Source organism: Microtus pennsylvanicus, chromosome 3 (genome assembly GCF_037038515.1).
Source record: "Microtus pennsylvanicus isolate mMicPen1 chromosome 3, mMicPen1.hap1, whole genome shotgun sequence".
NCBI classification, from domain to species: domain Eukaryota; kingdom Metazoa; phylum Chordata; class Mammalia; order Rodentia; family Cricetidae; genus Microtus; species Microtus pennsylvanicus.
Genome location: NC_134581.1, coordinates 19,489,443 through 19,504,673, shown reverse-complemented (window position 1 = coordinate 19,504,673; position 15,231 = coordinate 19,489,443). Strand labels below are relative to the sequence as shown.

Here is a 15,231-nt window from a genome sequence, read left to right as displayed (position 1 = left end):
TGGCAAATATACCACGAATACGTGAGATCGTGCCAACAGCATTTTAGGAACCCAAATCTGACTGACGAGGTAAGCATAACCATCTATCTGGCCCACAGAAAAGTACGCAGAACATGGTAAAGTGCACAAATGATAAGCAAAGTGGCCAGAAACCAAATTATGTATGAGAAGGCTTGGTCCCTCATTCTGACGAGACTGAGGGGGATAGGAGGACAGCACCAAATACTTGGTGAAGGGGGATACTCTTGGCTTCCAGAATGAGCATGTACTATTCAATGCTTATACCATGTGAAGCACTGTATAATATATAGTTAAGATAGTAATAGTTACTGTATAAAAATTCATTGAAAAAAAATCAATGCTACTGTTTGAGTGATACTCCTGTAAGAACAGCCTTGAAAGATTTGAACCATAGTTTTGTACACATAAGTACATCTCTGGAACTTCAAGTCGCCTAATACTTTAGAAGGAAACGGAGCTGTATGATTTAGGTGCTAAACACAGAAATGAGTTTAATGATACTAAACTTCTTGAGCTGGCTCTGAAGATAAGAGTACTTCCTGCTCAGCCAGAGGACCTGAATTCAGTTCCCAGCACCCATGTTAGGTGGCTCATGGCCACATGTCCCTCCAGTTTTGGGGCATTTGATGCCCTATTCAGGTCTGCTTGGGCTCTTGCACACATGTGGCAGACATTTACAGACACATACATGCATACATAAAATTGTATCTAGAAGGAAATACTGAACATTTAAATGAATACTAAAAAAGAGGGCATAAGAAGGCAAAGACCTGCCAGGCATGATGCTGCACACCTGTGCTGTCAGCATCTGTCAGTCCAGGCTACATGGTAAAAGCAGGAAGACTCTTTCCACAAAGAAACATCAACAAAGTAGAGATGACGGGAAGTTCCTACACAGCACACACCTCGTGAAATCCATACGGACCACTCCTTTCTTTGTCTGCATTGCCAAAATACCATTCCTTCTCACTCTCTCTCTTCATATCTGGAGAGGCTTCAATCACATTGCTCTATGTTAAAAGAGATTTCGGTTATTTGCAAGACAGAAATCTGAGGGGCAGGTGCCATAAACAATTTATTCAGTACCAAATTTTGGTCTGAAACTTTTTCTTTTAAATTCTTTCAGAAATAGGATTAAATGCCTAAGGAACAGCCAAAGAAAGATATTTCTTTGTTAATATATGTAAGTTTGTTCCTAAATTCCCTCATCTGTCTAAATTTAAGAACACCTGTATTTCCTGTGGCCATTAATAAATTCTTATGGCACTAAAGTTTCAGTAGCAAAAATTACTATAAGTAATTATATAATAAACAAATATTATTAATCTGAAGTCATAATGCTCAACATATTAAGGTTCTGGGGAAGGGAAACTGTACTTCAGTAAGCAGTTAGATCAGAGTCGAAATGCCAGCATAGGTTTCAGCAGGTTAAAGATTTTCTGTCCTTCCTCATGATGTAAAAATTAGTGAGGTGTGGCCTTGAGCTGCTGCTGCTGTTGCACACACTTAGGTTTTGCCTGAAACCTCTCTCTGAGCCGTAAGCTAGCAAACGAACCATTTCCTAATCTACTTCTGTAACAGAAGCTGAGGCTTAGCTTTAGCCAGCCACAGGCAGCCAACTGCTCAAACATGTTCAGGTAGGGCAGAAGTGGGCAGCAATCAACTCCTTGTACCTTACCTACTCTGTCTTCTACATGCCACTTCCTTCTCTGACTATGAATATAAGATGCCTAGTGGAGACAGAGCAACATGAACTATTGTGGACTCAGACTGTTGCCAATTTCCAGAATCACAGACAAAGCTAACGAAGATTAGAAAAATTAGATTTGTAATATTTTTCTCTTTTATCAACACAGATAGTTCTTATAGTTTTCTTAATCAATGGTTTTGAAAGAAAGAGTTTTATGTTATTAAGTTTTGGTGTATCATGGTTTCTAAATACCCCTGTAGTGATCAGCTTTCAGTTAAAGTCGAACTGTAAATAGAGCAGAATGGCTAAGAGCACCAGGCTTCCTAATTCTGGGTCTGAGCTCGAGCTTACAGGTGACCAGGGCATGTACCCAGTCCCTCTGCTCCTCTGGTGCTGCAAATGGGGAAATGAAAACCGCCACACAGGCCACTAAGGGTTTAGGGTGCAAATGTACTCCAGAACAGTACCTGGTGTACCGCAATGGTACTTTATAAGCACTGTATTATTATTCAGATCTAAAACTAGAAAACAACCATTCTAAAATACTTAAAGGCCTTTTGTCATAATTAAAGCATCTTGAGCCAGAAAAAAAAATTTAAATTGTATCTAAAAACTTAAAAAACATCAAATAAGCTAAAATACAGATCTCCCTTTGAATCAAGCACCAGGGAAGGCCTGGTGGCTTTGTCTTGTTATATGATGATTTGAATAACACCTGCGGTGGCCTTAGGACAAAACATATTCTTGGTTCTTGCCAATGCTGAATGTTCTAGTTACATATCCAATGAAATTAACTGAACGGTCACACCGCATCAAAAACAAGCCATAGTAGAGATACAGTTCCTTGACCATAAAAGACAAATGGCATCAGAAAATAAAACTGATTCTGGTGGTAATGATTCTTTTTTGGCATGCATTAATCTCCCTGCATTGGCACTATTGTAATTATTAGAGAAATGTTTTGCCAGCCATGTACATGACCCAAATGCAGATTTCAGTGACCCCTGTGATTCTAAAATTGTATCTGCGGGAGAATTGTCTGTATTCTGTCAATCATGTTATAAATAAACACTGATTGGCCAGGCAGTAAATATAGGTGGGAAAACCAGACAGGAAATAGAAATGATGTAATGAGAACAGGAGAATTCTGGGAAGGAGGAAGTTGATTCCTCCTACTCCTGCCCAGACCACTGAAGCAGCAGGATGTGAGCTGCCAGCTAAAAAAAAGGTACTGAGCCACATGGCTAACATAGATCAGAAAAATGGGTTAATCAAGATGTGAGAGTTAGCAAGTGAAATGCTAGAGCTAATGGGCCAATCAGCTTATAATTTATGTTGACCTATGTGTGATTTTCTTTGGGCTAAACATCTGGGGGACCTGGTGGGGGGACAGAAAACACAAACAAGCAGGCCTGGACCGTTCATGTTACAGTATCCAAAGAACACAAAGCTTGCAGGAGTTAGAAAGCAAACATACTTGCAGGGGAACTGTTGCCCGGCTCACGTGAAGATGTGCAAGGGTAAGCAAGTCCACAAGAATTCTAATGCCATTTGAGTCCATGAGATCTTTAACGTTTTTCTAAAATAAGAAAACATTTTTGCATAATTGAACAGTGTTGTAACTCAGCACACTCTCTAGTGCTGCTAGCACATATGGGATTTCTTCAGACATGACTGGCTTGCAACTATGCTTACTTGGTGTTTTAGGGCTAAAAGCACAAAATTATACTATAAAAAGATCATTTAGAATTTTCACTTAAATATGGTCCGAGTTAAGCACCCCTCTTCCCCAAGAAAAACAAAACAGCACGATAAACTCTAATCCCACAATTATCCTGCTGATCAATAAACAGGCTATCCAATAACAAAAGTAAAATATTACATTAAAAATTTTTAATGTTCCCATTAATGTGGTGCCATACACACACTCTGCAAGTGCTCTACCTCTGAGCCACCCTTCAGCACCTCCCTCTGTTTCTGTAATGTAAAGGAAGGGGTTTCATTTAGCACTAGGGCAGGCTACTCAGGAAAATTGGCAAAAACAAAACAAAACAAAACAAAAAACCAAAACCAAAAACCTTTCCCCACTATAAACCCAAAGCACTCAGTTTTTTCATCTAAAGAAGAAAAGAACGGTCTTTGGATGACTTGACTGACAGGTTAGCTGTGCTTGGACACATGACTTGGAAACGACAGTGTATTTATACAGAATACTGTACCTTATTAAGGATCAGCTTGTTCAGGAAGAGGATCAGTCTATCCCGTTCAAGTTTATCAGTGCACTTAATGAAATAAACGACAATTTAGTCAACAGTGGATAAAATATTCATGAGACAGTTTCAAAAGATCAACTGACAACTCATAAGAAAATGTCATCTTTGAAACATTAAGAGACAGGTGTCTGTCTGCCAATTACTGCAATTCCTACATTTTATGCAATTTTATAGAACTTATTTAATTTCCTAAAATGGAAGATATTATTGAGTCATACAAACTAATATATTAGCTTTAAAAAGACATGAAAGGTAAAGCTAAGTGAAACCCTTTGACTTGGAAAAGTTTGGTGTTTCATTAAAATGAACATAAGTGAGAAGAAAAAACATACTTGTTTATTAAAACACAAACAGTATGTTCTAAGTTCTCCAGTTCTCTGGAAGAGCACTTAGGACTCTACGCAAAGCAGGCATGGTGGTACATGCTCTAATCCTAGCATTTGGGAAACTGAGATAAAAGGATTGCAAGTTCAAAGCCAGCCAGAGCTAAACACTGAGTTTGTAGGCAGCCTAGGCCACTTAGAAAAATCCTAACACTCCCTGCTCCACCTCCAAATAAAAAATATCAAAGGACTCAATGCTGTTGCTCAGTTAATAGCAAGCAACAGGGTTTCATCCTGGCTGTGCTGCTTGCTGCATAAACTTTCCCAAAAGCAATGGCTCAGAGTTGACAACTGGAACAAGCATGGATGGGCATTCTGAAAACTGGTAAAATGGTTCTCTTCCATGCAACTTGCTAATATTTAAATGGTTAAAAATATAGGAACATAAAGACTAATTCAAGAGTGAAGGACAAACTCTGCATCAAATAGATCACAGTCAAATCCACTGCCTAGCAAGCAAATTAACAAACACCCCATGCTTGAGTGCCAATGCAAACTACATAAAATAAAATGCATGCTGACTTATTTCCTGTTTAAAATCATGGATCTTCTAAGAAACTTCACTATCTTCACACTTTAAAATTTAACAAGTCAGAAGCATTTATGGTTTTTTTCAAAAGTGAAAACCCAAGGATACACACAAGTCTACAAGTTACTATTTCTTGTATATACATGATGAGCTCACCATACTTCAAGACAGTGAGTTAGCCACCAAAGCTGCTCAAAATAAAAAGCTGGAAAAACAAATGGGCATGGAACAAACTGGCATGGACAAATTTTAATTCATCTGCTATATGCTTATGCCTTCGTCTTAAACTTAAGCAAGTATAACAGCAACTAAAGAAAAACTCATGTAGAAAGTCACTATGATAGGATCAAATTAGTTTTGACACTAAACACAGTGGTCTTCCTTTATGGTGTCCTTACCCTTTCTAACATCCCAATGATGTATCTTGTATCTGTGAAGGGCCCTATTTCTTCATGGCATCTGCCGTAAACAATCGCAAGGGCTTGTAAACACAAACACTTCATGTTTACTTTTGGGGTGAGCAGGAAGCGATGATAGAGCTCATTGAAAAATTCATACCTAGATTTAAAAAGAGGTTCAGTAGAAATAACCAAGAAACAAATAGTGACAACAAACCTAAAGAGATTTAAAGATAGGACTCACGATCTCTTTATCGATCCGCTTTCTTCATTCTCATCTTCTTCCAACAGCAATCTTAAGTAATAATCTCCTATTTTGATTTCCTCTGCCAGGCACTCATACTTAACCTTTATTAACAAATATAAACACAATTTTAGTCTATAATAGATTTTTTTCTTATTTAGAATTTAACTTTTTCTTTTTGTTTGCTTTCTGAAACAAAGTTTCTCTGTGTAGCCCTGGCTGTCCTGGAACTCACTCTGTAGACCAGGCTGGGGTTGCTCTCATAGAGATCCGCCTGCCTCTGCCTCCCATGTGCAGGACTAAAGGCATGTGCCACCATCCCTGGCTGAGTTTATCATTCCTTAAAATACCAGGTAATACACTGTGTGTGTGTGTGTGTGTGTGTGTGTGTGTGTGTGTGTGTGTACACATGCATGCGTATGTGAAGGCTAGAGGTCATCACTGTGTGTACCCCTACAGCTTTCCATCTTGAAGAATTTGCCATCTTGTCTAGACTGGCTGTCCAGAGAGCTGTGGGATCTGAGCATTGAGGAAAAGGAAGGAGAAAGATGGTGAGAGCCAGAGGTTGGGGAGGACCAGAACAAAACCGTGACCTCTGAGCCTGACAGGACCACTACACTCACACACTCACCATGGCTGTGGCTGCTGCACAAGACAAGCCAGTCACCAGACAGCATGATTAGGGAGGTGCACGAGCCCTACCTAACTGCTATTGACAGCTGATGGCTGCCAGGAGAGGGAAAACCAGCTTCTCTAGTAGTGTGGCCCCCAGAAGACTGACCATGCTCCAGTAGATAAACCTACATCTATGCATAGACGGGCAGCACTAACTGGACAGTTGTTGGTTATTAAAAAATAAGTAAAGAGGATAGGAAGTTGTAAGGGGGATGTGGAAGCACATCTGGGAGGAGTTGGAGGAGGAACTGTAATGAATAGGATCCAAAAATATTGTATGCATGCATGAAGTTCTGAAAGAATAAAAATGTATCTTAGGTATCTCTGAAAAATTGAATGGGTGCTAGTAAGTGCTAAAGAGTGAAGTAGGAAAGTGGAAAGGAAAGGGAATGCAAAGGAACACATGCCTACGTACAAAGGGGACTAAGCTTTAACAGCATAGACAGGGAAAGCCCATCAGATGACGGCATTGAAGAAGGAGATGAGAAAACAAATTAAAAGGCTTTCAAAAAAGATTTCTTAGAGGCAGAGGCTAACATCAAGCAGAAAGACCCTGAGGTACTAATACGTGGTATCCAAGAGGTCAGTGTAAATGGAACAAAGTCAGAGTGGGGGAGAAGGATGAGATAAGGCCAAAGTGAAAACATTTTGGTTTGAGGGGGACACAGGCCCTGCAGTCATATCAAGAACCTAATCTAACAGTATATGAAGTGACAAGCCACAGAAACACCAAGGACTGAGCAGAGAATTTATACAATCCACTCACTTCTGTGTTTCATTGCAATACTGACAAGCACTTCAGCACTGAGCTCTACCTCCAACACTCTGCCTGCTCATGAATCAGGTGACCTTGTCGCTACTGTGTGGGCAAGAGTTCAGGGAGGCAAGGCTGATGGTGATACAGTCCAACAGAAAGGGGAGTTCTGGATAATTTCTGAAGGCTATATGACAGAATTTGCTTGTAAAACCAGGTTTGTAGTATACAAGATGGTTCCAATGCCTCTGACTACAACTATCTGTTATCTAAGGTCAAAAGAGACTACAAGAGAAGAAGGAAGGTCAAACAGCACAAGCCTGAAGAAAGACCATTATATGTCCAATTTGAGGATGAACGTATGTACATTCTCTAGGAAAGAAAGCCTAAGCAGGAGACAAAAACTGATGAATTTTTTGAAAAAAAAAATCAAAACCATAAGATGATGAGATCATTAAGGGAATGAATATAAATAAAAAGAGGACCAAGAACTTATCCCTGGGTATGCTGGCTAGTTTTATGTAAACTTGATATAAGCAGAAGTCATCTGAGAGGAAGAAAACCTCAATTAAGAAAATGCCTCCATAAAATTGGACTGTAGGCAAGTCCATAGGACATTTTCTTAATTAGTGATTGATGAGGAGGGCTCAGCACATTGTGGGTGGTACTACTCCTTGGTTGGTGGCCCTGGGTTCTATAAGAAAGCAGGCTACACAAGCCATGAGGTGCAAGCCAGTAAGCAGCACCTCTTCATGGCCTCTGCCATCAGCTTCTGTCTCCAGGTTCCAGGCTTGAGTTTCTGTTCTGACTTCCTTCAATGGTGGACTATGACGTCTAACTGTTAAGCCAAATAACTCTTTCCTCCCCAACTTGCTTTTTGGTCATGGTGTTTCCTTGTAGCAATAGAAACCCTAAGATACCAGGCCAACTTGTGGTCATGGAGATGAGAGAGGAGTAAAGAAGATTGAAAAAGAGTGCACAGAAAAGGAAACCCAGGAGACTACAGGTGACTTAAAACAAGGAGGTGCTGAGTACATTTAACTAGGTTAAATATCAAAGCCAGCAGGATTATGCGCATGGTCGAATACGTTGGTTTCAATTATATACAATCATATATCACTTAGCAATGGGTATACACTCTGATAGGCATGTTGCTGGATTGATTATTCTGCTTTTTTGCAAACAGTCCAAAACATGTTTAATACCAAATAAAATGGTTATAATGTCACTGGCCAATATGATCTTCCATGAATAAGCAAAACAGCATCACATAGCACATCACTATAAATATAACATACATCATACTCATATACTTAAATATTCAAAAACATCAAATTATCTACCATGTGTTTTTCTTCACTCTTCACATCAATTACTTTAACAAAGTAGCAAAATATAGTTTTAACCAGAATAAAAACATAATTTAAAAATCTACATTTCAATAAAGAAAAAAACTAAAGTCACAAAAAATGGGGCACAACAATATGCAAAGATCAGATTTGAATGCATAAGTTAAAGTTATTACTAAAAGTCATGCATAATTATCAGATACAATGTTAAGTTACTGATGAAAATTCATTCTTTATTTTTGTCTCAAGCAAAGATTAGAATTCTCCAATATTTTATGTTATATTAAGGACACAGTTAAATAAATATTTTTAAATCTCCAAAGATGCTTTTATTCTTTGAGATGATTGTTTTCTGAAAACAAGGCTGTACCTCAAATTCATGGTGGTTCCAGGAGATGACACTGGCACTGCCAAGCTCTCTGTCAATGTTGAACGTTCTCATTTCAGACTCAAGGGCATCTTTCAGCTCTTCTCGTGTTTTAAAATTCCAAATGAGGTTTGATCTAGCATGGTCTTGACTAAACCTAGACACATAACCAATCACGAAATAGTAAGAAACAAGCATCTCTCAAGATCTATCAACAGCCCTTATTACACCTTATAATAAGCAAGAAAATCACGAGATTATTAAACTTTACCAAGAAAAAAAAACCAACCCAAAACTCTGTGTTAAACAATCAGTAAAATGTCAATAGTAGAACCTTGAAATAAACACATAGGTATTCACTATATAATTCTTTTATTTTGGAAATTTATACTATTATATAAATTTGCATGAAGCTTTGAAATGGATATTTCAGTTTCAGTTATTTGTAGCTAATAAAAATTTAAATTAGAAAATAATCTCATCAGCTGGGTGATGGTGGCGCACTCCTTGAATCCCAGCACAAGGGAGGCAGAGGCAGGAGGATCTCTGTGAGTTCGAGACCAGCCTGGTCTATAGAGCTAGTTCCAGGACAGGCTCCAAAGACACAGAGAAACCCTGTCTCGAAAAAACAAAAACCAACCAAACAAAAAAAAACCAAAAACAAACAAAAAAAGAGAAAAGAATCTCATCAGTTATTCCATTTCAGGGCAACCTGTGGCCCTCACAGATGACCCAATGAGTTTCTGTAGGACTGCAGGAAAAATAATTACAACAAATGTGGACAAAACCTAGGCTGTGGTGAATGGATTTTACTTCTGCTGTTTATTAGTCAGCAGCCCTTTATCAAGTGCCACTTCAGGGTTTCAAGGGTGCCTTCAGGGAAAACTACAACTGAGATTCCTGAGGAAGAAATCCAAAGCATATACTTAAGGTATCCTATACCTGAAATGGTATGCAATGTCTAACCCTAACCCTAACCTTAATGCAGGATGTTTTCAAACCATCTCCAGACTGAGCGCCCTGAGTAACCCTAAGGAACTTTCAAAACCATGCAACTGTCTTCCTGAATGCTACCTCTCTAATGTGTGTCCACCCAGAGAAGGGGCAGGATCAGCGTGTGGAAGGCCCAGTAGAATGGGCATTCGTTTCTTACCAATCTTCTTGGGCTTTCATCATTCACCTCTTTTTTTTTTTATTGATTTTTATTGAGCTCTACATTTTTCTCTGCTCTCCTCCCTGCCTCTCCCCTCTTCCAAGGTCCCCTTGCTCCCAATTTACTCAGGAGATCTTGTCTTTGTCTACTTTCTACTTCCCATGTAGATTAGATCTATGTAAGTCTCTCTTAGTGTCCTCATTGTTGTCTAAGTTCTCTGGGATTGTGGTTTGTAGGCTGCTTTTCTTTGCTTTATGTTTAAAAACCACCTATGAGTGAGCACATGCGATAACTGTCTTTCTGTGTCTCTGTTACCTCACTCAAAATAATGTTTTCTAGCTCCATCCATTTGCCTGCAAAATTCAAGATGTCATTTTTTTCTGCTGTGTAGTACTCTACTGTGTAAATGTACCAAATTTTCCTTATCCATTCTTTGGTTGAGGGGCATTTAGGTTGTTTCCAGGTTCTGGCTATGACACACAATGCTGCTATGAACATAGTTGAGCACATGTCCTCGTGACACACTTGAGCATCCTTTGGATATATACCCAAAAGTGGTATTACTGGGTCTTAAAGGAAGGTTGTTTCCTAATTTTCTGAGAAATCGCCATACTGACATCCAAAGGGGTTGTTCTTGCTTTCATTCCCACCAGCAATGCAGAAGTGTTCCCTTTCCCCCACATCCTCTCCAGCATAAGCTGTCATCAGTTTTTTGATCTTGGCCATTCTTGCAGGCATTCACCTCTTTTTTTTTTATCCTGGCTTTTTGAGACAGGGTTTCTCTGTAGCTTTGGAGCCTATCCCGGAACTCCATCTGTAGACCAGGCTGGCCTTCAACTCACAGATATCCACCTGCCTCTGCCTCCCAAGTGCTGGGATTTAAGGTGTGCACCACAACTGCTCGGCTATCATTCACCACTTTTAAGACTCCACTTAGAACATGGGTGAAGGTAGGTAAGCAGCTAATTCTAAGCCACAGGAGTAGCCTATGTAATCAACACAAAGTCTTAATAAAATTCTTAAAATAACTTAAGCTCCTTGGATGGCTGACTTAGCCTTAACTTTATAAGAGCATGTCTAATGGAGCCAATCTTAACAGTTCCATCTTCAGGATCTGTATCTGCAGCATAAGTCACTGTTCCCTGAGAGACAATCCTGCCCCACTTCCTCCAGGAGGAGAGAGGCCTCAAGTTTACCTGTAATAGAAGAGATCCCAATTTGCTTCTATTTTTATTCTTTGTCTTCTTTTTCGAAGAACTACTGGCTTTTGATTTATATTCTAGAAAAGAAAACAGACAAGTACAACTACACAGCACACAACATAGCCACTGAACAAACCCATCAGACACGGCAGCAGGACATCACCTAAAAACTGAGGACATCACCTAAAAACTGTGTTTGTCAAGCTGGCAGAAACTAAGTTAGTGAAACAGTTCATAACATTAACCATTCCAAATCATCTGCTAGCAATTGTTTTCACTGATGCTCAAATATCGCCCGTGTAACCAAAAATTGCTATTTCAACACCAAAGCTATAATGTTTACACTATCACAAGGAAAGTTTACAAGTCAAAAACTGATTTGCTTCAAACATTTACATGCAATTAATAAAAATTCATGAAAAAACATAACAAGTGTAAAAACATTACATTATTACACCACTCCCAAAGCCAAGAGGGGAGAGCACACATGGAAGCAGCTGATGGGGAAGAAATTAGCATTGCATCCAGGTAATGTGAAGTCAGATGGAAACACCAAAGCATGTCAAGACAATGCCACACGCCAGTTCAGCACACTTTACACATGTAAAGGGCTTAACTCACCATATGGTTTTTGTCCTGAATTTAATTGTAAAAAGGAAAAAAAATAAGGTGAAAAATATAAAAAGGACAGTATAAATCTAAATCTGGTAAGCTGTTACCTATAATACAAATTAAACAAGAATGTCACCGATATAAATCATCTCCACTTTTCAATGTTTTTTGAAACCTATAACTCAAATTTTCGGCAGTTGTAGACCTCAGAACTCCTATAAAGCACTGAACCCTGTTTCTAAAATAGGTAGCTATGTAAGATTTGCAATTGGAAGGTAGAGATGATCTTAAACAATCCTTGAAGGTTATCATGGCCTTAGGGGTACCTGCTCTAAGTGTAACTGTACATATTTCAGATATGAAAACCCTAATCCTCGATTAACAAGCACAAAGCACAGAGTGGTATAAAAACCTGAAGTCTAGACTTCATTAGTGTGACAATTCAGATAAAACAAGAAAACAGACTATACGGCATAGAATGAATAAAAATAAAGACTAAATCTGAAAAAAAAATTGCTTGAAATACAACTTACTGGTTATGTATGGAAGTGTTTACAATAAAATTTAATTCCATACACCATCATAAAACTAACACAAACTGACTTGAATAAGTGTAAGTTTGGTGTTTACAAAAACTCAATTCTTTACTGAAAACTTCTCATTAGAAATCAGAAGTACTTCCAGTGACATGGCGCAGAGGCTGAGGTGGGTGGCTGGAGAGCTAAAGGTAAGTTCTAGAAAAGCCCAGTTAAAAACCAAAATCCAAACTAAAGCAACAACAATACAGTGCTTTCATTAAATTCCCACCCTTTCATATACATCGACAGCAGTTTAGAATAGTAAAAATACAAATTTCATACCAATAAAAATAATAAATTCCTCATAAGTGTACAAAATTAAGCTTAATATCATTACTAGCTAAAAAAGAAAATTCCTAAACTGAAAGCACAAAACATGTACCAAAACAACAAAAATGCCAAATTAATTAGTTAATTAATTAAATTTCATCAATTAGTCAGCATTAACCAAAGGCTGCTCCTAATCTAACACATAGCATCAACAGCAGTTGAAACTGGCCCCATGAATATCTCATTCTAAGAGATGTAGCTCTCTCAAAATTGGGCAGTCAAAAGGTACAGACCACCACAAATACCACCATTCTGATGTTGTTTGTTTCTATGCAGGTGACAGCCACAAAACTTAACCTTTGTTCCCTTCATAAATTAGTGTTAAAAACAATATACAAACCAAGTAATAATCAGTTCATCTTCATGACCCAAATATTTTCACCATGTGCTCAAAATTGTAGCTATACAATGCAAATAATACCAACTATCAGTAAGATAGTTTTGGTACTAAAAATATTTCTTTCTCCTCTAAATCACTGTTGCAACAGATATCCCTTTGCTAGCTAAGCAGCTTCATGTTCAGGATTATGTATGTTTTATAAAAGTTACACATGATATCAGATACTGAAAACTTTTTGGCAATATGATGATATGATAACTGTATTTAAAAAGTTGAAATAACCATTACTTTAGAAATGGGCTTAACTGGCTGAAGTCAGGAACTTGCAATTTTAAAGAACTGAAAAATATTTTAATCATACATACATGTATTTCATATTTCAAATGCTGCAGCAGAACTGTCATGGACAGATAGCTACACAGTGCTTTAATCACCTCATTTGTACATCAAAGCAACTACGTAAGACAGAGATGGGAAGTAACGCTATTCTGATTTTAGAAAGAGGGAAAATGCATTTCTGAAAAGACTGCAACTTGAGTAGAGGGTGACAGGGCTAGCAAGCACAGCCTCGACCTCGGTGTGCTGCACCCCAGAAGGCTGACAGCCTCTTAGTGGCTCTTTACACTGTGGTCATCATGCAGACAAGTTAGCATTAACCTATCATTCTCAACTTCTAAATAACTCAAGATAGATCCAAATTTCAGATAATACACAACATGTTTGTTCTTTCATATTTAGGCAGTCTGGCAACTTTGCTAGAAATCCATTTGAAGGTGAAAATTATTTTCTTTTAATAAGGAAATAATCTTCCAAAATAAAGACATTGTGAGGTGCCATCAGAAAAACTGAGAGTAAGTCAGCTCCCAAAGAGCACTCTGTTCATACTTAACCCATGACAGTGTGCAGGCTGCAGGGACTTACATGGCATGTGTCAGAAGAATGAAACAAACTTCACCTCTGACACTGGTTCAAGGAAGAGTATCACAAAAATGTGTTTAGTTCTGAATAAAACAGGCAAACAAGTATACTATATTTTGCATTTGCAAGACAAAACACGAAAATTTGAATATGTAGGAGAAAATTTAACACGGCAATTTTATATTATCTAACTAAAATTCTAATCATTAGTTATCCAAACTAGTAACTGAGGAAAATATGAATCAGAATTAAGTGACATTAAATTTTTTTTAAGCTCTGAGTATTCTGTCAGGAATATCGGAATGTCACACCTGTGAATGAATGGGTCTGAACTAAGATACATTTCCTTTTTACCTCTTTTTTAAAAATAATTTTTGAGACAGAAATTATATAATTTCTCCTTTCCCTTTTCTTCCCTCCAAACCTCCTTGTTCTTTTCAAACTCATAACTTCTTTTCTTTAACTGTACACAGCTGGAGAGATGTCTCAGAAGTTCTTCCAGAAGTGCTGAGTTCAATTCCCAGCAACCACATGGTGGCTTTCAACCATCTATAATGAGATCTGGTGCCCTCTTTTGGTATTCAGGCATACAGGCAGGCAGAATACTGTATGCATAATAAATAAATCTTTAAAAAAAACTGTACCCACACACACACACACTGAACCTTTCTCCTAAGTAAAGACATACCTCTTTTTGAGCAATGCCCATCCTATCCCTCCAATGCATCAACACAAGATCAACTTTTTCTTTGGCAAACTTTTCAACTTCTTTGGCAGCTTTTCCAGCTAGTCTTTGCCACTCAGGAACTTTATTAAATTTTCCATACTGATCCTGTAATGTAATATTGAAATTCATTACTTAACTACTATCACATTTGTCTTAAAACTATATACAGTTGGGTCACACTATTTCAAATAAGAAAATAAAAACTATACATTAGAGTTTAATGAAGAAACAGAAGTGAAAACTTCTATAAGAAATAAAGCTTCCTATATGAGAATCAGTCTCCTCACTCATGTTTTAAGACGGCAAGGAAGATGTAAGAAACATCACACAGCAACATGAGAAATACTTTCAGAATTAACTCAGGGACAGTACATTTTTCTTTTCTTGTTTGTTTGTTTATTTATTTATTTATTTAGGCGGCAGGTTCCCACTATGTAGCCCTGGGTGACTTGGAACTCACTATGTATGTATGTATGTATGTATGTATGTATGTATGTATGTATGTATGTATGTATATATTTTGGCTGCAGGTTCCCACTATGTAGCCCTGGATAGCAAGGAACTCACAATGTAGACAAGAGATCTGCCTGCCTCTGCCTACCAAGAGCTGGAATTAAAGGTGTGTGCCATCACATCCAGCTCAGGGCAGTCATAATTAACAGAGCTAATGAAAGAGGAAAAGTTACCA

The 15,231-nt window shown here is 38.1% G+C and overlaps 1 protein-coding gene across 2 annotated transcripts in view; it reads right to left on the bottom strand.

Moving 5' to 3' along the window:
• Dnajc13 (DnaJ heat shock protein family (Hsp40) member C13) overlaps window positions 1-15,231 on the bottom strand; it is a 116,104-nt gene that overhangs the window by 49,137 nt on the left and 51,736 nt on the right. For both annotated transcript variants that reach the window (XR_012909962.1, XM_075964807.1), the window contains exons 20-27: window positions 14,505-14,648; window positions 11,033-11,115; window positions 8,687-8,840; window positions 5,539-5,642; window positions 5,295-5,454; window positions 3,931-3,993; window positions 3,189-3,290; window positions 927-1,031 (exon numbers count right to left, since the gene is read on the bottom strand). Coding sequence is in view for 1 of the 2 variants with exons in the window: in XM_075964807.1 (XP_075820922.1) it covers window positions 927-1,031; window positions 3,189-3,290; window positions 3,931-3,993; window positions 5,295-5,454; window positions 5,539-5,642; window positions 8,687-8,840; window positions 11,033-11,115; window positions 14,505-14,648 (915 nt within the window). In the remaining variant the exon portion in view is untranslated. The remainder of the gene's footprint in view (window positions 1-926; window positions 1,032-3,188; window positions 3,291-3,930; window positions 3,994-5,294; window positions 5,455-5,538; window positions 5,643-8,686; window positions 8,841-11,032; window positions 11,116-14,504; window positions 14,649-15,231) is intronic.